Here is a 27,443-nt window from a genome sequence, read left to right on the forward strand (position 1 = left end):
ATTGGTCATCTCAAACATAACGGAAACCATAAAAAAGAGAGTAATAAAGTCACTCTGACTGTATCAGGTAAGTCAACAAACTTATTATCACTACCATCTTGTTTACCATCACCTATAGCATTTATTTATGAGTCATTAAGGATGTTGTTCAACCCATGGAGATATATGATAATAACCCTGTTTGGTACTGTGTTTGTATGATGTATAAATGTAATTATGATTTTAATCTTTCCAGTGTTTTTTGATTCAGACCCCTTAAATGTTGACCAGTTTCGCTAACTGTATTTTTTGAAAACGTGTTTAGTAGGTTTAAAGCTAAGCAGATGGTGTAATCCAACATAATATTCTTTGGTGTAAAGAACTAACCATCACACACACAACCATGAGGGATGAGATAACAAAAAAGAGAAGAAGCAATAAAGAGTATTTAAAAAAAAAAAAAAAAAGAGAAGAAGGACAGAGTTCATTTCTCACAATAAAGAGATTCACATATTTATAAGTGGACTTGCACAACAAACTATGTGGTGCAGTCTTCTGTTGTGTGAACTGTATGGGGAAATTAACTTACATATTTCTAAATTAGGCTTATCATTAATTTGATGGAAATTCTAAAGAGGGTGAATCTGTATATTAATTATAATTAGAAAATACATCTGAATGTCAATGTAGAATTCTGATAGCACACTTTCATAGATCCTGAGTGCATTATGTGATATGCTGCCACAACACTTACCCAACATATATAGTATATGCAGTATGTGATCATGTGACTGAGCTGACTTACTGAAACAAGGCTCCTCTTCTGCTTCATAGATGGTGTTGTGATCCTGGAAAGTCCTGCTTTTGCCTTGTTTGTGGGAGAGTCAGTGACTCTGCGCTGTAGGCTTCGTATTCAGGGAAATGAGAACAGAGCTAGTTTCTACAGAGATGGATCACTAGTTGAAATGGACACAAACCACCATTCAGTCAAAATATCTGAAACCACAGACGAAATTACCATTAGTCCAGTATCAAAGACAGATGAGGGATCCTACAAGTGTAAATTTGGTGAGCAGGGCGGTGTAGAATCCAAAGAGAGGGAACTGAGAGTGGAAGGTAAGATGCTGTCACACTATGGTGAGAAATCTGAAAATGTTTTTGCCATGCCAACATTACATCAAGAATTCAAACTCCTTAAAAAGAATTGGTCTGGACCTTTCCTCGCTGATTGTGCAATATTAATCTGAACAGAGAGTCAGATCAGGTCAACTGGATGATGTAATAAATCTTTGTGTTGAGAGCTCTGCCTACAGCTACTCTGACCTATGAAGTCTAAATATATAGACTGGACCTGTAAATTATATAGAGAAAGACTCAGATTGTCTTCTCTGGTAGATGACATACAATAAGACACAAGAAAGAGTATCTGGGTGGCACTGTCTCTCCAGAGACACTTGTACTCCTGTTTAAATCTTTTTCAAAATGTTCTACTTTACTCATAAGAATGACTTCAGCTAGAGTGTCTCTTCTATACCATTTAGAGGTCTAGCCTATATGTTTCTATATGGTCACAGTTAATGAATGTCAATTAATGCAAGTTCAAGTCAAATCTCAAGTGTTTGAGGGACAAGTCTGAGTCAAGGCTCAAGTCTTTGGTCATGAGTCTCAGTCGTCTGCTTAAACCACAACATGGTTATTTCTAAGAGCAGAGAATTTACAGCCAGCTGATTACATTGTGTTTTATTTAGCTATGTGTATATGAGGCATTGGTTAAATAGAATGATGATGTACTGTAACCCAAACAAAGGTACTGATAGGAACCACAAGTGTACAGTACAGGATCAGTTAACACATCATACTGCCCTGCGATAGGAAAAACACAATGATGCTGATGCCATTAGGCCTGGGTATCGTTTTAAAATTACTATACAGAACGAATACCAGAACCTTTAAGGTGATAGCGAACCCACAATAAGGTACTTAATTCAATGTGAATGAAAGATTTCATATTTGTAAAATGCCACAGCCCACCACCCCTCCCCATCCAAATGTTTTTCACACTGATAGATTTTGAAAATGTTCAAATTATGAAAATAATTATTAACTAACTTCATGCAATTAATTATTCATTCGGACAGTGTAGTTTTAAAATTGAAATATTTTGAGTCGAGTCTGAAGTCAGTTTGTAGGTGCGACTTGAGTGCGAGTCAAAAACTTGAGTTCCCATCCCTGGTGTAGTCAAAGTGTGGTGACACAGAGTAGCTGTAGGCAGAACTGAACTTGTACTGTATGTGCATACTGTATAGCTGTGTTTGTCTTCATATGGTGACTTTACTTCTGAAATGTTTTCCTTCTAAACCAAACAGCAAATACACCAAAGGCCACAGTGAGGACTGACTCATCAACCATACCAGTAGGAGGCAGAGTGACACTGACCTGCTCTGTGGAGGGCTCTTCTGGCTGGAAATACTACTGGTACAGACAAACCACAGACCCTGAAGCACTGATCATGAAGGATGGTGCACCCGACCTAAACAGAGATATCAGAGTCTCAGAAGGAGGACTCTACAGGTGCAGAGGAGGGAGAGGACACCCGATTTTCTTCACACATGTCAGTGATGCAATCACTATAACCAAACTTGGTGAGTTTGTTTTGGAATAAAACAACATGCATTCATGATTACCATTAGAATAAAAAAAAAAAAAAGCTATGAAATTTGTTCTGTTGATTTTATATTTCTATTTGTATCCTAATTGGGGATTTTTGGTGTGAACAGTTGCAAACAGGGCTGTTGTGACCCTGGAACCCAACTGGCCTCAGATATACAGTGGAGAGACCATCACTCTCAGATGTGAGATCCAGGGAGGAGGAGACACTGAGTGGGAGTATGAATGGAGAACAACCAACTCATACAAACCTCCAAAACAAAATGAATACAGGATTAGCGGTCTTTATATAAGCCACAGTGGAGAATATCAGTGTAAGGGCAGACAGAGAAGTGGACAGCAGTCTTCAACAGAGTGGAGCAGTGCCTTCAAATTGACAGTCAAATCATGTAAGTCAGATCATCTTTGATTCATACTGAAAATGTCAAGGATTCATTAAAAGGTTATTATATACAGTATATCTTAATATTATAAATTTGGAGGTAGCGCTTTGAGAAAAACTTACTAAATGTGTCGTTGACACAGTGTCCAAGCATTGCATGTAATACACTGACAAGACTAGCTAAGTTATACATCATGTCATGTTTTAATTCGGAGAAAAATACTTTCCAACAGATAAACCCAGGTCTAGGGCTGGGCGATAATTCAATATTATCGTTTATCGTCTTTCAGTGGAATCATATTGTGATGATATGAAGATATTTTGATATCGTGATACACATTTCTGCTGTCTAAATTGATGATGACAAGCAAATTTTACTTAAAAACTCATAAAATGAGGTATGGTAGGAATATTATTTGAATATTTCTGTTTTGTTTGATATCAAACCTAACATTATCATTCGGTTCAATGAGATGAACATTGATTATTTAATGTGATTTTGTGTACATGAACCATATCATGATATATATTGATATCGAGAAAAATCTTTATGATTATCATGATATTGATTTCAATCATATTGCCCAGCCCTACCCAGGTCTGTCCTCACCGTCTCTCCTGTATGGCTGAGTCCTGGAGCCTCAGTAACTCTGAGCTGCGAGGTTGAAGGTTCATCTGCAGGATGGAGGTTCTACTGGTACAAGGCTGTTCCCAAACTATCAGACAACTCCTACACCTATGAGCTGCTGCCTGGTAGCAACGATGGGACTGCAGAGGGTTCCTACATCCTTCATGGGCCGACACACACAGGAGGATATATGTGTAGAGCTGGGAGAGGAGACCCAGTGTTTTACACTGATGACAGTGAACCTAAGTTTATCTGGTCTGGAGGTGAGTGTGTTTCATTAATTAATTCATTCATTCATTCATTTATGGACAAGCCATCTGTCCATATAACCAGCCTACAAGTTAGCCTCCTCAACTCACTCACTCACTCACTCACTGATTCTTTATCATTTCCCTCTTTCTCTCAATATCTCTCTTTCTTATGATCAGTGGCGTTTTTATATGTAAAAAATTGGTGGGGCACCAGCTACTTCAATAGATAGCCTACATACCAGGAAAACTACAGTACTCTCTCTTGCTACTGATGTGTGTTTTTTAACACGTCAACAAACAGCGCTGTCCATTGTTCTGAAACAACAGCTAAGCGCAGGGCTGCCAACTCTCACGCATTGAACGTGAGACTCACACAATTGACACTTTTCACATGCAGTCTTCTCACACAGTGAAAAACAAATTCATAACTGATAAAACGGCACAAAGAACTGAGCAATTAAATGATAAAACTATAACGAACTATAAGATATAAAAAAAACAAAAAAAAAACATGACAGGCTCTTTCAATCGTCGTGAATTTACTGCATGTTTTTCTGCAATTTACTGGATTTTACATGACGCGGAGCCAATCGACCCTGAGCAACGACTTGCAGTGTGTTTGAGGTGAAACCAGTTGCTGTTCTGGCTACAGCTGTGGAGAAAATAGATCATAGTTTGCATATGTTGTCTGTGAAGCGCACCATACTCTCACTTTGGCAGGCGATAATTTAATTTGTGCCTATATATCTATATTAGCCTTCCTAGTCCGCGTGGATCAGAGTGTGCCTCTGCCTCACCTGTGCGTAAAGGCGCACGGCCTAACCATCATCCCCGTACCCAAGCCTTTTAGCGATCGAAAGCCACACATATTTATTTCAGCCTGGGACAACGTTTGAAAATGTGACATCATAGAAAGCAAAAGATTTCATTGGTCAAGTGTATATTTTCGCAGATGGAATGCCGCAGAATACAGAGCAATTACACAAGTTACATTACCACTGCCACAAGCCTAAATTAAGAATGCAATATTTAAGCCGACACAACCAAGCTCAGAACAAATGAGTCTACAGGGCCATAAGCGAACAGCAAAGAGCTCAACACCACTGAAGGCCACAACGAAGCGTACAGGCAACTTTTTAGGGATACAGATCCATTCTATGACAACAACATTATGACAACAACCTTAATAGATAAGCATGGACACACTGACACTCGTCACCATCTATATAAATCGATCCAGCACAACAATATGGCCAATGCACGGACCATCACCACAAAGGCAGGATGATAAAATATGTTTTCACTCACCAAAGCTGAGGGCTCACTTGAAGAGAAAGGCGGCACGGCGGTTCTTCCTCTGGGCAAACTTCTCGATGACTTTGGGGATGAAGTCATGTAGCTCCTGAATCAGCTGGCTTTCGATGGACAGCATGGCCAATGCGTTGAGTCGCGGCTGTCCCATGGTATTGCGAGTGAACGTTTTTATCCTCTTCAAGGTGGAAAAGTTCCTCTCTGACTCAGATGTTGTCATAGGAGTTGTTATGATAATTTTCAGCAGAGTGACGGTCTCAGCAAAAGCCTCCTCTAAGTTGTTCTCATGGATGGATGTTAACAGAGACAGGGCCGTCTTTCCAGTATGAAGCTCAGTGTGGCGGTACAGAGTGGTCAGCTCAGACTTCAACTTCTCCTCGTTTCCTACAGGCCATAGTTTCACAGCACAGTCAAGCTCAGATGTAGGGAATGACAGGACAAATTGTGGGAAGAGCGAGCTGTCAACCAGCTTTGCAGCGATCAGGTGGTCACTCTGTGAAAACCTCTGTTCCACCTGAGAGATGACTGTGTCGCATGCCTCCTTCATCACCGGCGCTGTGCTGGTTACTCGTCGGCCTGGCTCGTCTGCTCCATCATGAGCGGTGGCGGCTAATTCATCAGTTTGCTGCCGCATATTCTGGACATTCTCCTTGAAACGGGTGAGCGCACTGCTAATCCCAGGTGCATCGATGCTCCGTTTTTGCAGAGTGTTGTATAAAACATCCACTTCTGGCATAAGCAAGGAAAAGAATTCCAGCAGCTGCAGAAAGGCTCTGTCCCGGAGTTTCTTTGACAGACCGTATGCCTCACTTATGGTGGCCTCATCCCATCCTGGCTGTGTGCGTATGGCCTCCATACACTGGAGCAGCGCGGCGCGGTTCTCCCAAACTGCACTGACAGTTCTACTTTTAAAGTTCCATCGCACAGCGGGTGGCCTTGGGATGCGTCTCTGTGTTGCCTCTGCAAGAGCCGCAACACGTTTGGGAGCGCCAGAGAAAAAGGTGGCAAAAGCAGTTAAATCTGCAAAAAACACCTTCAGGACGCTCATCCTTGCTGAACAAAGTTGCTGCAAGGTCAGGTTCAGCTGGTGGGCGTAGCAGTGAACAAACTGGGCATGTGGATATGTCTCTTTCATTAGCGTCTGTACCCCACGGACGTTCCCACTCATTACAGCCGCACCATCATAAGTCTGAGCGATCAGCTTGTCTCCCAGTTTCAGTGGTTCCAGCACACCCTTGATGCTATTAGAGAGGCCGAGTCCAGTTTTATCTTTGACTTCAACAAACTCCAAAAACCTCTCTGTCACTGTATTGTCAGGCAACATGTATCACAGCACAGCCACCATTTGTGATTTACAAGAGACATCAGTTGTCTCGTCTGCCTGTATGGCGACAAATGATGTCTCGTCCACTTGCTTGGCTATCTCCTCCCTGTACACTTCATACATACAGTCTAACAGTTCGTTTTGTACAGTGCTGGATGTCCCTTTGAAGATGGGCTGAGCATCATAGTGCCTCTGAAGCCTCGAATCGCCCTCACACATTGTCTCGAAAATGCATCTGAATATTCCCGGATTCAGAGAGTCCGCCGACTCGTCGTGGCCCCGCAGTGCTGTCTCACATTTTCCACACAGTTTAATGCATGTTATGATCCGACTGAGCACGTACCTGTTTTCCTCCACTTGTTTGTTATGCTGCTCAATGGAGCGCCTGTATGCACTGTCAATTTGGACAGCGACGTTTACTCTTCCAAGTAAGCCCAATTTCACCGCATTGTCCAGATGACTCCCGCTACTCTCATGTTTTGCGATCCTCTCAGAAAGATGTTTCAAATCTTTGTAACCCGTCCTCGACCAAGTACCATCTCCACCAAATAGCAGACATGGAAAACAGAAGAGCGCCTTCTTTTGTATGCTAACCGTTAGCCACTTTTTCTTCGAAAACCACTCCACGTTAAACCCGCGGTTACTTTTACCAGCAGTTTGAGTGATGACAATATCCCGTGGCTGGTGGGCACCAAGGCGCTTTAATTCGTATTTCTCCTCCAAATTAAGGGTTTCAAACCTGTGCTCGAGTATGAAATCCACTTCGTTCATTTTCTCAAATTAGCTGGCGTTAGTTAAGCTAAAAATGTCTTCCCTCTTCTTGCCGACTAATGTTCGCGCCGCGCCAGACAGATAGCCAATCAACTCTGAAATATGAAATGACGCTGTAGTGGGGCTACGTGCTGTCAGCCCCACTTGTCATCAAATTCGCGTGATCTACATTGAATACAGTAACACTCTGAGCATGCGTATTCATATTATCCCACGTACAATACACATTGCATAGTGAGAGAGGGGCTAGCCCATTCACGCCACCCTAGGCCTACTGCGGACACGAATCGGGAGAACGCAGTCTGAAGCAGCACGGCAGGGACCAATAAACATTAACTAAAATCCTAACACAAATGATATGAAATTTAGGAAGATGCTATATTCATAGATTATACATTATATTAGATAATAGTCTTTGAGAATTCATAATATAATTTGTGTGCAGTTCTTTCTGGTGACAACAGGTGGGGCTATGATATTGCTTTACTTCAGAATTAGAGGAGCATAGTTAAACCTCTTCAATTCTGTCAGCTCCACCAGTGGGACCGTCATTACAAATACATGTTGCGGCAATAAGCTTTGTTCAAACCTACAGAATTTAATTTTAAATTTTGTCATGCTGAATTACAGGGTAATGTGTATATAAATGATGCACAGGATACTTATGTTAGGTTACTTTAGATAGGGTACTTTCATTCTTTGTAATCCGCTAAAATGTAAAAAAAAAAAAAAAAAAACGTCTTTACTGTTTGGCCCTGAAGTTTCCCGGGGCCATGGTTCCGGCCAGTGCCACTAGGCACCGATTTGTTCCCGATGATCCGGCCGAGATTTCGCCCGGGGTCCCGACGACGATGCGCCCCCGGTGTCCGGCGAACAGCGTTTTCGGCACTGAAGGGTAACAGAGCGCCTGGCGCTTGGATCGGCAGGATCAATGCGGGCCGTGGGCGCGGTGGAGACGACAGCGGTGGAGAGAGAGACGGGACGCGCTGGAACGATCAGTATGGATGTATGGACTATTATTCTGTATTAGCAGTCTACAGCCAGGGGTTAAAGTGGGCCGGAACGATCCGGAACGGCGTTCCGGCACCTTCGATTAATAAGTAAATAAATCTGATTGGCAGTTTCATAGGCTACATAATAATGACAAGCGAGTTCACAGGGCTGCCAACTCTCACGCATTGACCGAGAGACTCACGCAATTGACATTTTTCACACGCTCTCACGCCACAAGTCTATTTTCTCACGCAGTGAAAAACAAATTCATAACTGATGACGTCGCAACGTGAAAAAAGGAAACTGACAGCAGGACAGACGAGACAGAGCAGCACAGCGCAGCGAGTTATTCAGACCATCTGAATAGCGAGAAATATACACAAATTATTATATTATATTATTATATATATTATATTATTATTATATAATTATTATATTGTAATTTATTCCCATGCATGCTGCTCAGAGTAATCTCAGTCAGCAGCTCTTCTGCGTCTCTCCCTCTCCTCTCGCGCCGTGCGCACGCAGGCAGGAGTGAGAGTGAGTTGCTATGGTTACGGGGATGCTCTGTGTCTGTCGCTCTGAAACTTTCTCATGATTCCCAATAATAGTTTTTTTAGGTTAGTATGCCTATGCAAGATCATGAATGTAAGCACCTCAATGCTGAAATCTAGTAATATATATATATATATATATATATATAATATGTTGCTGTTTCTTGACTTAATCCAAGAGGTTAGGTGGTGTAGAAATGCAGGAAATTTGTTTTAAATTACTATTTCTTTCTGAACCCCCCCCTCCGAAACAGGGTTCCCCCACCTGCCAAATCCCACTTTAACCCCTGTCAACAGCGGAGTTAATTACACCATTGGTCGGCTGTGGCACATGGCACACTCATACACAGTCCAGCCATATACTAGGTTTTGACCTAGTCTTGTTTTTCTAAAACTTCTAGCTTTGGAAAAGCTCTCTGCCTGTTTGCATTTGGGTCCTCACCACACCTCCCCGTAACACCTGGTGTGAACTCAAGGCAAGACACGCCACCGGGGTTAACACATTTTTAGAGGAAACAAATTTTGGCGTAACCCCCAATACTTCAGCCTCTACAGGCTAGATACCGTTTCAAGGTAGACAGTTTATCAAGATGAGTGACAAGTGTCAGAGTGTGCACTTGACCAACTGAGGGGGAGGTAGGCGGGACTAATAGTACGCTCCACTGCCTCAATGCTGCATATTGTTAGCTTTAAATATCTCATAATATCTCTGCTCTCAGTTTGACCTCTGATTGTGTGTTGTCTTTCAGATCGTCGCTCATCAGCTTCTGTCACAGTGAGTCCCAACAGAACGCAGCACTTCTCCTCTGAGTCTGTCTCACTGAGCTGTGAGGGAAACTCTACTGAGTGGAGAGTGAAGAGGTTTACTGAGGGAGGATACCTGACACACTGTTCATCTAACTGGGGGTCAATGACTGGATCCAAATGCAACATCATCGACATACGGTCTAGTGCAGTGTACTGGTGTGAGTCTGGATCAGGAGAGTTCAGCAACGCAGTCAACATCACTGGACAGTGTGCGTTTCAATTAAACATTTTTTTTTTACATTCAGTTAAGTCATTCAACATTTCATTATATTTTCCTGGCAAACTCCTAACATGTGGACATGTTTCCAAAGTGTTACATGCCTGTGTATTTATTAAAAAATCTATCACTCTTTCAGCAAGGGTCTTAAGGTAGCTTATAACTTAACTAACTATAAATGATGTTCCATACTGAATTTTATTTTCTGGCCAGTGATCTTTTGTAACAGTAGGTGTCCAACTTGAACTGTGGATTGGATTTGGATTGAAACTCTTCATATTTAATTTTCTGTTTCCCAGCTAGAAGTCTTATCCTGGTGAGTCCTGTCCATCCTGTGACTGAGGGAGATTCTGTGACTCTTGGCTGCAAATCCAGAACAGGACCATTACTTTCTAATGTGGATTTCTATCAAAATGACAAACTCATCCAAAATGAAACCAGAGGGGAGATGACTATCCATGCTGTGTCTAAGTCAGACGAAGGCTTCTACAAGTGTAAATACTCCAGAACAGAATCACCACAGAGTTGGATGGCAGTAAAATGTGAGTCGAATTAAAACAGCTTCTACTGAGTTTTCCTTTTCATCAACTGTGTTACAATCGGAGATGGAAAGAGTAGTGAAGTTTTTTACTCAGGTAGAAGTACTGTTAGTTCAAGCTAATCACTCAGGCTGGAGTAAGAGAACTTGTCTTATAAATGATTTAAGTAAACATGTATCTCACAAAAAAGAACACAGGTTAATACTATTACATGCATCAATTATGGGAGATAACATTCAGAATCACTGTGTTTTACTGTGAATGACTGATCTTATAGTTAAGTTAATCACTGGTATTGGAAATCACTCTCCACTCCTGCTTTCAATATTAGTCAGTTGTATGTGACAAAGGGCTTTCCTGCTCATACCTAGAGTTTAATCCAAACAATTTTTGCTGCATGATTTGTTATCGAAAATAAGTCATTGTTCATATACTAGTAGCCAGCACCATAGCTCCTGCATCACATTGCTAGCTTGCCTGGGAAGCTAAGCAGGTTTGGCTGTGGTTAGTCCTTGGATGGGAGACCACCTGGTGCTGGAAGTGGTGTTGGAGGACCAGTAGGAGGTGCTCTTCCCTCTGGTCTCATGAATAACATCCCCAATGCCCCAGGGCAGAGACAGGGACTCTGTCCTGTGAGTGAGCACCGTCCTTCGGATGAGACGTTAAACCAAGGTCCTGACTCTCTGGTCAATAAAGATCCCATCGGCACTCATCGCAAGAGTAGGGGTGTAACCCCGGTGCCCTGGCAAAATTCCCAAAACAGGCCTTCCTTCCATCATGGCCACCTAATCATCCCTTGTTACCTAATTGGCTCTTTCAGTCCTCTACTCTCCACTGTGATAGCTGATGTGTGGTGAGTGTTCTGGCGCAAACTGGCTGCCGTGCATCACCCAGGTGGGTGCTACACATCAGTGGTGGATGAGTTGAGTCCCCCCCCCCCCCCCCCCCCCCCCCCCCCCCGATATGTGAAGCGCTTTGAGTACCTAGAAAAGCGCTATATAAAATGTAATCAATTATTAGTGACATCACAGGTGTACTATTTTAATAATACCTCTCTAGTTGCAGTGTCCAGGCCTACAAGCTCTTCATTTCTTGTGTGGTTGATCATTGGACTGGTTGCTGTCATTTTACTGATCATACTCCTGCTGCTGCTGTGTTGCTACAGAAAGTCCAAAGGTGAGATTTTTTTCTCGCATATATTAGAGGGATTACACTCTGATTATTCAAAATCACTGAGCAATTCTCTCTTATGTCATGACATTGAATAGCAGAGGAACAATTTGTGAAGCAAGACTATATAACAACAAATGTGTTTTTCACAGATCCATGTTGTGGCAGGTAAGTACAGCACCAATTCTCTCATCTTAACCATAACAGTGGTAACTTCCATGTTATTTACTACATTTACTACATTTATTAGGCCCATCCAGTCTCAGAGCACCAACCAGGGCTCCACTACAGACCAGAGAGAAGATCAAGAGAATGGACAGACTCCTCTCCATGGTCAGCCTTCAAACCAATCCTGATTGCTCTTCAAGACTAATCATAAACCCTAACACTAACATTTCTAACAATCACTTTCTAGTCAATGGAGAGACGGTTTTTCAAAGAACAACCCATAAGATTGGAACTTTTTGTTGATCTGTTATTAAATCAGACCAACCAGACCAATCAGATCAACCAGTTAGGTTGACGGTCAGAGAGTTTGTTTATATAACCATCTGTTCTATGGCACAACACTGTACCTCGCAGATTGTACCTAAACATAATCAAACACTGTTTCACACTATTGAACCAAACCAAGCCAGTACTTTCAAATGTTGGCTCTACAGTATGAAAATACTATTAATGCCATTTCTTACACCTGGGTCCTGACTAAGCAACATTTGGTACTAACATCTACAAAACAATCAAAGGCTCTAAAACAAATCTAAATGGTATAGCTTTGCTTTGCATCTATCTCTAAAACAATATCCCACACTCACATATAATTTGAGATGAGCTGTACTGACTGGAAACAGAATATTAAAAGTAACTTGCTCAGTGCTACAGACAGATTTGAACAAGATGTATGTTAGAAGAGATGGTGAAGTTGGTAACATGGAATGAAAGTGATGAATTTGACCTTTATTTTTACTGACTTGTAGGTGATGCTTATGTCTATGAATCTATCAAAGGCTCTGAAGACACTGAAAATGGTACAGTATATACTTTATGATTAGCAAGGATCAGTTGGAAATGCTAGAATCACTGAAATTAACATGAGTAACTGATTGACTGAAATTCCAGTAAGTAGAAAAATCTACATTTCAGGTGGACCTGCAGGTGAATCCAGTGACATCACCTATTCTTCAATTGAACTCAAAAACGTTCACAAGAAAGGTGAGTACACAAATTAACATGAGATGAATTCAGAATAGCCAGCAATGCCGAAATATAAAAAGAAAGTAGGTGTTTTTAAAAATACATTCATCTGATCATCCTCAACAGGGAGGCATGTTGATCCAGCGGAGAGCTCGGTCTATTCTGATGTGAAGATAGGATCAACCACAGGTAAAATCATTTATTCATCATCCTCACTAACCTTTCAGCCGCTAGCTCATTTACACAAACTTTTCACAGCATCATTACTAATTATACCAGATATAATCCTGGGTCAGGATGCAGTTCAAATCACCTCAGTCAGTTTGCTTTGGGTCGTCAATGCCCAGATAATTCTAATAATGAGACAATTAAAATACTTCCAAGGTGTCAGATAAGTTTCAGCCAATCGCTAGAGTATAAATAAAGAGTTTTTATGTTTGTTTATATACGTTTGTATCCATATTATATCCATGACTGTCATGTCCATTTAAATCAAGGGGCATGTGCCCTCTCCAGTATTTCCATACCCTGCCGTCTGACGTGCAATAAAACACAAGTTTTTGTTGCTTTTCTTGTAGTCGAGCCATGATGTTTCATATTGTGTAGTAGATCATACCCCTCCTCACTTTCTCAGTTTTTTTTACACAAACGAGCTTAGTGATAGCTGTGTTTCAAAATGCAATCTATCGCCAACAATAGGTGTGTAAATGGTTATGTTCTCTACTGCATTGTGAACTTGTTTCTGTAACTGCCCCCTCAAAAATTATGGGTGCACCATGTCCCTGCATATGACACCTCCTAGTTGCTGTGTGTAAACACATTAGCTCTGGTGTCAATGTGGTGACAACACAAATTCAGCTATCACAAGCAACTGATCTCATGTATGTGTAATGAAGAACTGGGAAATTTAGTTGTTTTCACTTGGCTTGTTTCTTCTCTGGCTCTAGTTGCCAGTAAAAAGGTTTTCTTCAACACACCAGAGCAAAACACACACATGAGATGTTTTTCTTTCTAATGTATTGTTTGTTTTGAGGGCTTGGAGCCAGAGGGGCGTAAGAGCGATTTTGGTCGAATATGAGTATTATATATCAATTGAAAGGTCTCAGTGTGATCTTTTCAGTGCCAAAAGGACACAACTGAAATCATGACCCATAAGTCTTAATTAAACAAAAACTGAAAGCAGTTACGCCCCCACCAAGCAAAACCCCACTTCTGACACTGAACAAGCATTGTGGGTAGAGGATTCTAACAGCACTTAGGTCAACTCAAAATGCATGCTGACATAAGTAATGTCATGCATGGCAGCATGATCACATCATTTTTAGTATCCTATTCATATCCTAATTAATATTCTAGGTCAATATTAGATTAATGTAAATATGTTAATATTCCCATGAATTACTTAGGCCTATAGATTCAAAATGTTATTTTATAATGTTAGGAGTGTGAACTGGTCAAGATGAGCTCTGATAGTCAGACTGCTGGTAGCTGAAGTTCTCCCTCAGTGTTATGAGGAGTTTTACAGGTCTTTGAATGTGTCCCAGGACACATCAATAAGGGATGCGTCCTGGGACACATACAGCAATGTATTATACTAGCAAAAGAAAAAAAAAGTAGTAGTTTAGAATCAAAAGTCGTTTCTTATGTCTATAGAGCTTTATTAAAAAGGTTTATTAAAAGTTTTTAACTGAAGAAAAATGTATCAATCAATTTGATATGTTCCATGTAGCGTACAATTTTAAAGGCCTTGGTGAAAGTTGCTGAGCATTACTTCAAGATAAAGATATTCTGATCTTGTTTTATATTTCAGTGTTGATTGAAGTGTAATTGCTAGATTTGTATGAAAATGAATGTGTTTTACAATTGTTTACTTACATACGCCCATATTCTGCAAGCTGTATTGGGACAATGTTTGTGCCAAAAAGGCGTATTTCACTCTTTTGCCATTTTTAAAAGAGTTAACAAATATAATTCAACTTAACTGTAGCAGTATTGTTTTTTATAGTAATACTCAATCTGATAACACAAAAAGTTAAAATATTGTGCTTAGTATGTGGTAACGGCAGCTGATCCAAGTTTGGTCAAAATTTGTTTTGGCTCTCCTGTAAAATCTACTATGACGCACTTACGCCCCTTTGGCTCCAAGCCCTCGATTTGATCAACAAACTGAACAGTGTTTCATTTGATTTTCCCTTTTTTCAAGGATTTTATTGTCAGAAGCCATTGTATCACCTCAGAGTAAAAAGAAGGGGATCCCAAATTTCAAATATCTTTATTTACTCTATCCATCCATCCATTTGCTAACATGTTTTCAGCTGTGCTTCCAAAAGGTCACATTAAGTCCTAAAACCAGACAAACATTCAAATACGCAAAACATCAGTTTTAACTATTAAAATATAGTTTATCATGTCTGCTTTACAAATGATTCCTGAAATTTGTCTTCTGTTCTAGAAGAACCAAATGTGACCTATGCCCAGGTTTACCACCAAAATAAAGGTAAAGCCAAGGATAACAAAGGTAAGTAAAGCCTATATCCACCTGCAGTCAGTAGTGTTAGCGTGCAACATATTGCTCTTGGACACACGTTAACGTGATTTCTGTGTCTGTCCTCCCTCCACACATATGAACCTGCCATGTTTGTGAAATGGTAGCTGTGTTTTATTAATTTCAATGCCACCTCTTGTGGTAACCAGGGAGCTAGTTAGTGATCATTCATGTTGTCTTCTGCGTTTTATTTTTATGTGTATATACTACTTTGGAGAAAACTATTCAGTATACATGCATTGGTAACTGTTGTAGGTATGAGTACTTTGGGCATTACCATAGTGTTTTCACCAGTTCAGTACATTGTCATTGTAAACTGGAGCCTACTGGCAACCTTTGCCAGCTACTGTATTTTACTGAGCTACAGATTAAAACTGAGTATTTGGAGACCAAGAATCAAAATACTGTGGCTCTATGCACATCCATTTAAAATTTAAATTGAATTAATGTTTTGCGGTCCACAGAATTATCAACTCCTGCGGAAATTCAAGATACTGTTTATTCTGAAGTCAAAGCGGGAACAACACTTGGTAATATAAAGCTATTTTTATCATACTTATAGAGCTAATGCTGCCATATCATACACATATTTTGTCTTGTTTTTTTATGCTGCATTCTACAGATAATTAAACGGGTTACAACTGAATGTAAAATGTCAGACAGCACCCATACATCTTCAATAACAGTAGGCTATATCTCTGTGGTTGAGTTGTTAAGTTGTTTGCTGTGTTTTTGTTGCAGATCCGTAAAGAGAAGTGCGTCAGGCAACCAAAGAGAGAGAGAGACATGGACAACAAGAAAACATGAAAAGGAAAATACATTCTTACTTACCTGACACACTATCATTTATACAGCCACACAGATGTAACTGCAAATTCACACATGCAAATTCAAGCACATGCCTTTTAAACTGAATCGCCTTTCTGAGCATCTACAAGTTTATACTCCACCCTTCTATAGTCTGTATGGGGAACGCTATAATTGCACACATTTCTGCTATTCAGATATCACACATGCACACTATGTTGTACAGATTATTTTGATAGCATTTCATTAATACAGACAGGTGATGTAGTTGAATGAAGTTTGTTGTTCCAAGCACAAACTGCAGGACCACTGAGACATTTTGTCATTTTAAGAGTTTACGCATATCTACAATATATATAATAATAATAATAATAATAATACTTTATTTGTATAGCGCTTTCAAAACAAATGTTACAAAGTGCTTCACACAGACGAATCAAAAAGGTAATAAAAACAGGATGAAGATAAAACATAAAACAAAAACCATAGTCACCAAGTTCATTAAGATAAAGTGTCAAGTAAAGCAATTTACATAAGATGAAGTACAATAAGATAAAAATAAAAATAAAATAGAGTAAAATAAGAAAACAAGTAAAATAGAATAAAACTCAACCATGAGAGAGTAGAGAGGTTATAAAAAGGCCTTCTGATAAAGATATGTTTTTAGGAGTGTTTTGAAGGATGACATGGAGTCTGCTCTCCTTATCTCTTCAGGCGGTGCATTCCAGAGTCTAGGGGCCCGAACAGCAAAGGCCCGGTCACCTTTAGAGCAGAGCCTAGACTGAGGAACAGCCAAAAGGGCCCTGCCCGAGGATCTCAGGCTGTGCGCTGGCTCGTAGAGAGTTAGGAGGTCTGAAATGTAGCTCGGTGCCAAGCCCTGAAGTGCTTTAAAAGTTATCAATAAAATCTTAAAACCGATTCTAAAAGGAACTGGTAACCAAAGTAGAGATGCTAAAACAGGAGTGATTTGATCCTGTCTCCTCGTCCCTGTTAAAAGCCTGGCTGCAGAATTTTGTACTGTTTGAAGCCGATCCAAAACTTTTTGGTTAAAACGGGAGAATAATGAGTTGCAATAATCAAGCCGTGATGAAATGAAGGCATGAATAATCCTCTCTGTGTCGTTAAAATTCAGAATTGGTCTAATTTTTGCGATGTTCCTAAGCTGGAAAAAAACAGGATTTTACTAGGGATTTGGCATGCTGCTCAAAGCTCAGGTCTGGGTCAGAAATAACTCCTAGATTTTTGGATACAGTCTTAATGTTATGAGTGAGATGTCCAAGGGAGGGCAGGATCTGTCCGGATATATGCTCAGGGCCAATCACAAGAACTTCCGTTTTGTCTGAATTTAATTGGAGGAAGTTTTCAGTCATCCATCCCTTGATGTCAGTTAAACATTCGAGCAGAGAGGCCAGCATGTATTGTATGTATTTTGATACAGTTATTTTGTCACATTGTTTTTTAAAGCTGCACGAGGGAACTTCACATATAAGCAGCTCCAAATGGCAGGGAGAGGTAACAGTTTGAGAAATTGACCTGTGACCTGTGATCACTTTATAGCAAAGGATACCAAAGGGACCAGAGAGGCAAAAGATCTAAAGCTGGTGAGTCCAGCTTTCTCTGAACGGAGCGCTGCTCACTGCTGATCAGCAGACAGTTTGTATTTAACTCTTTAGTTTTGATTCATCACTTCCTGTGGGTGGAGAAGTGTCCAGACCTGCCACCAGAATATCATTTGGGCAGATAGGGAGAATTGCTGGATCTCCATTAGATGGGATGGGACGCTCTTTTCTCTTGCAGCCCCTTGCAGGATGTATTTTTACATAAAAATCTTTCCTAGTGCAGCTTTAAGTCAGTAACTTATTCAGTGTTAGGTGTGAAAGCCCAGGGATGTCCAGAATTGTTTTTTTTATATGTAATTCACTGATGTCAATGAGAACATTTATGAGTTTTCCTGTCCTTTTAAAACTGTATAGATAGATAAGTATTTATTTGTCCTGGAGAGAAAATTAATTCATTTTTTAATTCATTTCATTGTAAAGCTTGGTTTTTCACCAGTTTATGCAACAATAAACATTTATTTCTTCAGCAAGCTGTCAGTAGTGTTTTTATATTGATATGATAATTTTCTCCTCCCAGCCATGTTTAATCTGTTCTATAATCCTCCCTGTATTATTGATCAGTCAAGTATAATCGTCCCCTTGAGGGGCAGCAGTAGCCTAGAGGTTGGAGAAGTGGGCTTGTGACCGCAACACAACCATCACACCAGAAGAGGGAGTGGGATCCAAGCAACCTCTGAAAGCAGCTGCACTCTGCTGCCTTTTACAGTTACCAGTCACGACCGCCCCGCTGAAAATTTGTGGCAGCAGCAGTAACCTGTAAGCCATCAGCTGGCCTATAAATGTTAGTGGTACTCCAGGCATTTCAGATATGCACAGTTCAATGAGGACTTCATGAGAATCCAAGCGGCATCTACATATGGTGATGCTTTGTAATAGAAGTAATTAGTCATAGTTTCTAATAATTGGAGAAATGAACTCCATGGACTTGTGAATGGAAGATCATTAATTTGAACCCCATGTGCCCCATGTGATCCTCTCCTCTCCTTCACTGACTTCTGTGAACCTTGAGCAAGGCACATAATCCCCAATTACTCCAATATACCTGTTCAGTTCAGGGGCCAACAGTATTGGGCAGGTCCTTATGTGAATATGTGTGATTGTGATTGATTACCCAGTAGCCAGAAGCTACTGGGTAAGAAGCTTTATTTTTTACAGTTAATAATAGCAATCAAAGGGAGAGTAATCAATTTGTTTGAACAAAAAATAACACTGCTTTTGTGTAATTTATGAAAGTCTGACACCTTTTGAGTGGTGAGCTTAAAGTGGAGAGCTTTGAAGGTCAAACCGACCATTCGGTTTGACCTTGTTTGGACAAACTCATACTGGCATGAAATGTAATATCTGTCTCACCGCAGCTCGCTGTCTCTCTCTTCCTACGCAGAAGTTTTAAGCTTGAAGTGAAGTGAATAGGAAGTACAGCAAAGCAAAGCAAAGAGCCAACAATTCAGACCAGCTGCTGCTGACAGTAACTAAGCTGAGCAATTACAAACAAAAGCACACAGACCAACATGCTCCACATATTCAACTTTTGAAATAAAAAGTGATATCAAATGACCAATTGCAGCTCACTAACATGGGGCTACAGTGCTGACTATAGTAACGTTACATCCACAACAAAGATTAAGCCTGCTTACAACAAAGACATCCAACCAACAACATGCAAAACCTTCATCAAGCTAATGCTGTAAATTGCTACGCCTTACCTTATCAGGACACCAGGGAACTTGAACTGAACATTTGACTACAAAGCAATTTGCTTGTACAAGCAGTTTGAATTACAGAGAAATGTGACATTGAAAAATCAATCTTCCAATGCACCTGCACTGAAAATTCATGGCAGCAGCAATTACAATTACAATTACAATTTCACATTTGGCAGACACTTTTATCCAAAGCGACTTACACGTGAGATTTTTATACAACACAAGCAAGGTTCTAGTTAGGAGAGAACAACGAGAGTAAGTGCTAGAAAGCTAAGTTCTGGTCCAACAGGACATAGGTGCTACAAGGCAGTGCTACGAGACAATGCATAGAGTGCATAGAAGGCAATTTTTTTAATTTTTTTTTTGGTTACCCGGGCCATTAGGTCAGAAGGTATTCGCTAAAGAGCTGGGTCTTTAGCCTTTTCTTAAGTATTGAGAGGGACTCTGCGGATCGAATGGAGTTTGGTAACTCGTTCCACCACCGGGGAACCACAGAAGAGAAGAGTCTGGCTAGAGACTTAGGGTCTTGCTGTGGTGGCAGCATCAGGCGCCGCTCCATGGCAGAGCGTAGTGAGCGGGAGGGAGCATAGACCTGAATGAGGGAGTTCAGGTAGGTCGGAGCCATTTTGGTTATTGTTTTGTAGGCGAGCATCAAGGACTTGAACTTGATGCGGGCAGCAACTGGGAGCCAGTGGAGGGATATGAATAGCGGAGTGACATGTGCTCTTTTGGGCCGGTTGAAGACCAGACGCGCCGCCGCGTTCTGGATCATCTGCAGAGGTTTGAACGTACAGGCCGGGAGCCCTGCCAGTAAGGAGTTGCAGTAGTCAAGGCGTGATATTACAAGAGCCTGTACCAAGAGTTGTGCTGCATGCTCAGACAGGTAGGGTCTGATCTTCCTGATATTGTACAGAGCAAATCGGCATGACGGCAGACCGGCAGTAACCTATAAGCCATCAGCCTGCCTATAAACGTTAGTACTCCAGGCGTTTCAGATACACTGTATGTGAATGGAAGGTTTGAACCCCATGTGCCCCATGTGATCCTCTCCTCTCCTTCAACGACTTCTGTGAACCTTGAGCAAGGCACATAATCCCCAATTACTCCAATATACCTGTTCAGTTCAGGGGCCAACAGTGGTCCATCCATCTATTGGGCAGGTCCTCATGTGAATATGTGTGACTGTGTCAGTGAAGCCAGATGCTACTGAAGGAAACCATAACCAGAAGCCTTTTTTATTTTTACAGATAATATGCAAATCAAAGGGAGAGTAATCCATTTGTTTTAACAGAAAATAACACTGTTGTTCTGTACTTTATGAAAATCTAACACCTTTTGAGTGGTGAGCTTAAAGTGGAGAGCTTTGAGGGGAAGTGGTGACCACATCCTCCTCTTCTTCCTGTCTGCATCTTGTTCTCCTGGCCGACCCTCCATGATCTGTTTGAGATCAGTCTTGTTTACACAGCTAACTTTCTTCTTCCCACCCCTCTGCTCCTCCTCTCTCTCTCCCACGCACCTCCTTTTCTTTCTCCCAAGTTCACTCCTCCCTTCCTCTGTTCCTTATCCACTTCCTGTCCTAGCCAACTCCTCCTGCTCTTCTTTACTCCTTTTTTCTCCCTACTCTTTACTTGCCATCGCCTTCATTTGTTCACCCTTCTGTCCAGTAAGTTTGTAATTCACTTGTTCTCAAACATGGAGATTTCACAGGCGCACATAAGAGTATCAAGTATCCGTGGCATCTGTATCAATATTCTGGGTATACAACACATGAACAAATAAATACATACATACCTATATACAAACACATTTCATATCCAATCCAGTATGGAGAGTATCATATGTACACATACGCACATATAAATGCTCACATACATATACAAACATGCATTCATCATAAAATACATCCACACATATACCTGCATACATACACTCACACCACACATGCCTCTAATGCATTACATACACTACATGTGAATGCAAGTACAATGTGCACAAATAAACACATACCTAACATATGCGTGTATCATATACATGTCTTTTTACTCACATCCCACAAACGTATCATAATTAACCATTTCTGAACACCTGTAAATCCAATCCATGTTATAAATCAAAGTATCTGTATCAACAAGAGTAAACTTTAAATAGAAAGGTTTACGCAATGCCACTGCTTCACCCCAATCCTCACCATGTCAGCCTCTGATTCATTATTCACTTTATTTGAAATACTGATGCAAGGATCCAATGTCTTATGGATCTGCAATAATTACATGTATTTTCTGTGCCTGCAATCATACATATAAAAAATATGTCTAGGTCAAACTAAACATTGTTTTGTGAGCTCGTCCAATAAAGAGGAAGGAAGCAGCGATGGTCTAAACTCATAGAAGGAGAAGTTGGACAGACTCATACTGTCATGAAATGTCATTTCTTTTTCACCGCAGCTCGCTGTCTCTCTCTTCCTGCACAGAAGTTTTAAGCTCACTCTGTATAGGAAGTGGAAAAGTTTGTGAGAAGCAGAGCGACAGAGTGGCTGAGCTGGATGTGAGGATGGGGCGCACCTCGCTCTGTGTGCTTGTGTTATTCTGTGAGTACAACAGTGACTTTCTGTGTTCCAATGGTACAGAATAATGAAAATGTTGTGGTGAAAAGAACGGAGCATCAGTGGTTTGTCTAATTTCTTTGTCACTGAGAGTTTGAATAGAGCAGAGTCTTGTGGATGTAATCAATATGGAAACTGTGCTATCCAAGCAGTTGATGAAACTCAAGCTGTTTTGCCTTTGTTGATTATCATTTTGACAGTTTGATAGTGTCTGATGAGGTATCAATCTTTATTTTAGTGCTGAGTACACTCCTCTACCATGGACACACTCAAGGTGATGACAGAACTTTCTCTATTCTCTTTATCTATTCATTCACTCAAGATGAATCTCCACCTATTATTCTTTATTGCTTCCCCTTCTTATTTCTACATTTTTCCATACATATCATTTCACTGTATGTTTCTGCACAACTTATGACTAAGTTTGTCACATCGTATATTGCTCAAAACAAAACTATTTCCAGTATTTATTTTGTCTTCTAATTGTGTAGTGCTGTATGTGTTTGTGTAGGGAGAACAGATGCTGTGCTGACCCTTGAACCCAACCGGTCCCATGTATTTACTGTAGAGTCTGTTACATTCATATGTGACATGAGGGAAGGACAGGACGCTGAGTGGTGGTACAAAATCAATAGGAATGATCAAGAATTTCTCAGCTACTCTGCGTCTAAACGCTTCACATTACAATCTCTAGAAACAGGCTACAGTGGTGAATATCAGTGTATTGGTATTCACAAAGGTTACACAAACCATAAAAAAGAGAGTAATAAAGTCACTCTGACTGTATCAGGTAAGTCATCAAACTTATTATCACTACCATCTTGTTTACCATCACCTATAGCACTTATATATGAGTCATTAAGGATGTTGTTCAACCCATGGTTATATATGATAATAACCCTGTTTGGTACTGTGCTTGTATGATGTATGAATGTAATTAGGGTTTTAATCTTTCCAGTGTAAGATTTTTTTTTTTTGTTTCAGACCCCTTAAATGATGACCAGTTTCGCTAACTGTATTTTTTGAAAACGTGTTTAGTAGCTATAAAGCTAAGCAGATGGTGTAATCCAGCATAATATTCTTTGGTGTAAAGGACTAACAATCACACACACAACCATGAGGGATAAGATAACAAAAAAGAGAAGAAGGGCAGAGTTCATTTCTCACAAACAAGAGATTCACATATTTATAAGTGGACTTGCACAACAAACTATGTGGTGCAGTCTTCTGTTGTGTGAACTGTATGGGGAAATTAACTTAAATATTTCTAAAGTAGGCTTATTATTAATTTGATGGAAATTCTAAAGAGGGTGAATCTGTATATTAATTATAATTAAAAAATGAATCTGAATGTCAATGTAGAATTCTGATAGCACACTTTCATAGATCCTGAGTGCATTATGTGATATGCTGCCACAACACTTACCCAACATATATAGTATATGCAGTATGTGATCATGTGACTGAGCTGACTTACTGAAACAAGGCTCCTCTTCTGCTTCATAGATGGCGATGTGATCCTGGAAAGTCCTGCTTTTGCCTTGTTTGTGGGAGAGTCAGTGACTCTGCGCTGTAGGCTTCGTATTCAGGGAAATGAGAGCAGAGCTAGTTTCTACAGAGATGGATCACTAGTTGAAATGGACACAAACCACCATTCAGTCAAAATATCTGAAACCACAGAAGAAATGACCATTAGTCCAGTATCAAAGACAGATGAGGGATCCTACAAGTGTAAATTTGGTGAGCAGGACAGTGCAGAATCCAAAGAGAGGGAACTGAGAGTGGAAGGTAAGATGCTGTCACACTATGGTGAGAAATCTGAAAATGTTTTTGTTACACCAACATTACATCAAGAATTCAAACTCCTTAAAAAGAATTGGTCTGGACCTTTCCTCGCTGATTGTGCAATATTAATCTGAACAGAGAGTCAGATCAGGTCAACTGGATGATGTAATAAATCTCTGTGTTCATGACTCTGCCTACAGCTAGTCTGACCTATGAAGTCTAAATATATAGACTGGACCTGGAAATGATACAGAGGAAAGACTCTAACTCAGATTGTCTTCTCTGGTAGATCACATACAATAAGACACAAGAAAGAGTATCTGGGTAGCACTGTCTCTCCAGAGACACTTATACTCCTGTTTAAATCTTTTTCAAAATGTTCTACTTTACTCATAAGAATGACTTCAGCTAGAGTGTCTCTTCTATACCACTTAGAGGTCCAGCCTATATGTTTCTATATGGTCACAGTTAATGAATGTCAATTAATGCAAGTTCAAGTCAAATCTCAAGTGTTTGAGGGACAAGTCTGAGTCAAGGCTCAAGTCTTTGGTCATGAGTCTCAGACGTTTGCTTAAACCACAACATGGTTATTTCTAAGAGCAGAGAATTTACAGCCATCTGATTACATTGTGTTTTATTTAGCTATGTGTATATGAGGCATTGGTTAAATAGAATGATGATGTACTGTAACCCAAACAAAGGTACTGATAGGAACCACAAGTGTACAGTACAGGATCAATTAACACATGATACTGCCTTGTTATAGGAAAAACACAATGATGCTGATGCCATTAGGCCTGGGTATTGTTTTAAAATTACTATACAGAACGATTACCAGAACCTTTAAGGTGATAGTGATACCCACGATAAGGTACTTAATTCAATGTGAATGAAAGATTTCAGTTTTGTAAAATGCCACAGCCCACGACCCCTCCCCAACCAAATGTTTTTCACACATATAGATTTTGAAAATGTTCAGATTATAAAAATATTTATTAAATAACTTCATGCAATTAATTATTCATTCGGACAGTGTAGTTTTAAAATTTTAAGATTTTGAGTCGAGTCTGAAGTCAGTTTCTATGTGCGACTTGAGTGCGAGTCAAAAACTTGAGTTCCCATCCCTGGTGTAGTCAAAGTGTGGTGACACAGAGCAGCTGTAGGCAGAACTGAACTTGTACTGTATGTGCATACTGTATAGCTGTGTTTGTCTTCATATGGTGACTTTACTTCTGAAATGTTTTCCTTCTAAACCAAACAGCAAATACACCAAAGGCCACACTGAGGACTTACTCATCAACCATACCAGTAGGGGGCAGAGTGACACTGACCTGCTCTGTGGAGGGCTCTTCTGGCTGGAAATACTACTGGTACAGACAAACCACAGACCCTGAAGCACTGATCATGAAGGATGGTGCACCCAACCTAAACAGAGATATCAGTGTCTCAGAAGGAGGACTCTACAGGTGCAGAGGAGGGAGAGGAGACCCAGTTTTCTTCACACATGGCAGTGATGCAAAAACCATAGACAAAATTGGTGAGTTTGTTTTGGAATAAAACAACATGCATTCATGATTACCATTAGAATAATAATAAAAAAAAGCTATGAAATTTGTTCTGTTGATTTTATATTTCTATTTGTATCCTAATTGGGGATTTTTGGTGTGAACAGTCACAAACAGGGCTGTTGTGACCCTGCAACCCAACTGGCCTCAGATACACAGTGGAGAGACCATCACTCTTAGATGTGAGATCGATGGAGGAGACACTGAGTGGGAGTATGAATGGAGAACAACCAACTCATACAAACCTCCAAAACAAAATGAATACAGGATTAGCAGTGCTTATACAACCCACAGTGGAAACTACTCATGTCAGGGCAGACAGAGAAGTGACCTATATTCTTCAACAGAGTGGAGTTACCTCACCACATTGACAGTATCATGTAAGTCAGATCGTCTTTCATTCATAGAGAAAATGTCACTATGTCACATGTTTTTATGTTTTCATCTATCTACACATCCCAACAAGGCAATAGTAAACATGTCGTCCCCCACGAATAATGCAGTCCCCTCAGGGCCAATCAGGAACAAATATGTCACCTTGTGGTTTCTTCTTGTGTGAGAAAGAAGTAACTGAAGAGGAGCCGTCATTCAGTGGACTGCAGCTTTTGAAATGCATTTATTTATTTATTTATTTAATCATGTAATTGTAGTGCCCCCCTGAACCATTTAGTGTAGTCTTGAAGAGGAGCCGTCATTCAGTGGACTGCAGCTCTTGAAATGCATTTATTTATTTAATCATGTAATTGTAGTGCCCCCCTGAACCATTTAGTGTAGTCTTGAAAATATCAGAGAACAGAGGTGAGATTCATCATTACCCCAATTTTTGTCAATTCGACTCATTGAGGGGGACAATAATCTTTTTTCACTCTAATCTTAACAGCACGTAGACCTAAGGCCAAACTGAGTGCTGACAAAACAGCCATACCAGTAGGGGGCAGTGTGACACTGACCTGTTATGTGCAGGAATCTTCTGGCTGGAAGTACTATTGGTACAGAAAGGAGAAAGACTCTGAACCCCTGACCACACAAGATGATGATCCCAACTCAAATAAAATCAGTGTCTCACAGGAAGGACTCTACTGGTGCAGAGGAGCGAGAGGAGACTCGGTTTACTACACAGAGTACAGTAACTCAATCCATATTGGTAAAAATGGTGAGTTTGGCAATGTGTTTTGGAATAAAAAATGTGTGTGTTCATGATTACTATTTAGGATTAATGCTAAAAATGATGAAGTTTGATTTTTGTATCCTAAATGTGGATTATTGGTGTGAACAGTTGCAAACAGGGCTGTTGTGACCCTGCAACCCAACTGGCCTCAGATATACAGTGGAGAGACCATCACTCTCAGATGTGAGATCCAGGGAGGAGGAGACACTGAGTGGGAGTATGAATGGAGAACAACCAACCCATACAAACCTCCAAAACAAAATGAATACAGGATTAGCGGTCTTTATATAAGCCACAGTGGAGAATATCAGTGTAAGGGCAGACAGAGAAGTGGACAGCAGTCTTCAACAGAGTGGAGCAGTGCCTTCAAATTGACAGTATCATGTAAGTCAGATCATCTTTCATTCATACTGAAGATGTCATGGATTCATTAAAAGGTTATTATATATATCTTAATATTATATATTTGAAGGTAGTGCTTTGAGAAAAACTTACTAAATGTGTCGTTGACACTGTCCAAGCATTGCATGTAATACACTGACAAGACTAGCTAAGTTATACATGTCATGTTTTAATTCTGAGAAAAATACTTTCCAACAGATAAACCCAGGTCTAGGGCTGGGCGATAATTCAATATTATCGTTTATCGTCTTTCAGTGGAATCATATTGTGATGATATGAAGATATTTTGATATCGTGACACACATTTCTGCTGTCTAAATTGATGATGACAAGCAAATTTTACTTAAAAACTCATAAAAGGAGGTATGGTAGGAATATTATTTGAATATTTCTGTTTTGTTTGACATCAAACCTAACATTATCATTCGGTTCAATGAGATGAACATTGATTATTTAATGT

General features: G+C 40.2%; 2 protein-coding genes across 2 annotated transcripts in view; both read left to right on the forward strand.

The window, feature by feature from the left end:
* LOC139641179 (Fc receptor-like protein 5) lies at positions 1-18,136 on the forward strand. The gene is made up of 16 exons (XM_071515452.1): positions 1-67; positions 814-1,095; positions 2,346-2,621; positions 2,757-3,035; positions 3,617-3,919; positions 9,610-9,880; positions 10,188-10,426; positions 11,483-11,599; positions 11,746-11,761; positions 11,844-11,926; positions 12,571-12,621; positions 12,737-12,805; positions 12,914-12,976; positions 15,240-15,305; positions 15,797-15,862; positions 16,074-18,136. The coding sequence occupies exons 2-16, from the start codon at positions 945-947 to the stop codon at positions 16,079-16,081; spliced, it is 2,058 nt and encodes a 685-aa protein (XP_071371553.1). The 5' UTR covers positions 1-67; positions 814-944; the 3' UTR covers positions 16,082-18,136.
* A 4,599-nt stretch (positions 18,137-22,735) lies between these two features.
* LOC139641182 (basement membrane-specific heparan sulfate proteoglycan core protein-like) overlaps positions 22,736-27,443 on the forward strand; it is a 28,583-nt gene continuing 23,875 nt past the window's right edge. Inside the window, exons 1-6 of the mRNA XM_071515456.1 lie at positions 22,736-22,853; positions 23,570-23,851; positions 25,110-25,385; positions 25,521-25,793; positions 26,294-26,566; positions 26,690-26,974. Of these exons, the coding sequence (XP_071371557.1) occupies positions 23,701-23,851; positions 25,110-25,385; positions 25,521-25,793; positions 26,294-26,566; positions 26,690-26,974 (1,258 nt within the window). The 5' untranslated portion in view covers positions 22,736-22,853; positions 23,570-23,700. The remainder of the gene's footprint in view (positions 22,854-23,569; positions 23,852-25,109; positions 25,386-25,520; positions 25,794-26,293; positions 26,567-26,689; positions 26,975-27,443) is intronic.

The sequence above is a fragment of the Centroberyx affinis genome, unplaced genomic scaffold (genome assembly GCF_046629955.1).
Source record: "Centroberyx affinis isolate AG114_WGS23_722 - 3 ecotype Tasmania unplaced genomic scaffold, CSIRO-AGI_Caff_v1 ptg000353l_1, whole genome shotgun sequence".
In the NCBI taxonomy this organism is placed as follows: domain Eukaryota; kingdom Metazoa; phylum Chordata; class Actinopteri; order Beryciformes; family Berycidae; genus Centroberyx; species Centroberyx affinis.

Coding starts and splice junctions, on each gene's coding strand:
- LOC139641179 (XM_071515452.1), top strand. CDS start 945: ATGGACACAAACCACCATTCAGTCAAAATATCTGAAACCACAGACGAA. Junction 3,920..9,609: donor TAAGTTTATCTGGTCTGGAG/GTGAGTGTGTTT, acceptor GTTGTCTTTCAG/ATCGTCGCTCATCAGCTTCT. Junction 12,977..15,239: donor GAAGATAGGATCAACCACAG/GTAAAATCATTT, acceptor CTTCTGTTCTAG/AAGAACCAAATGTGACCTAT.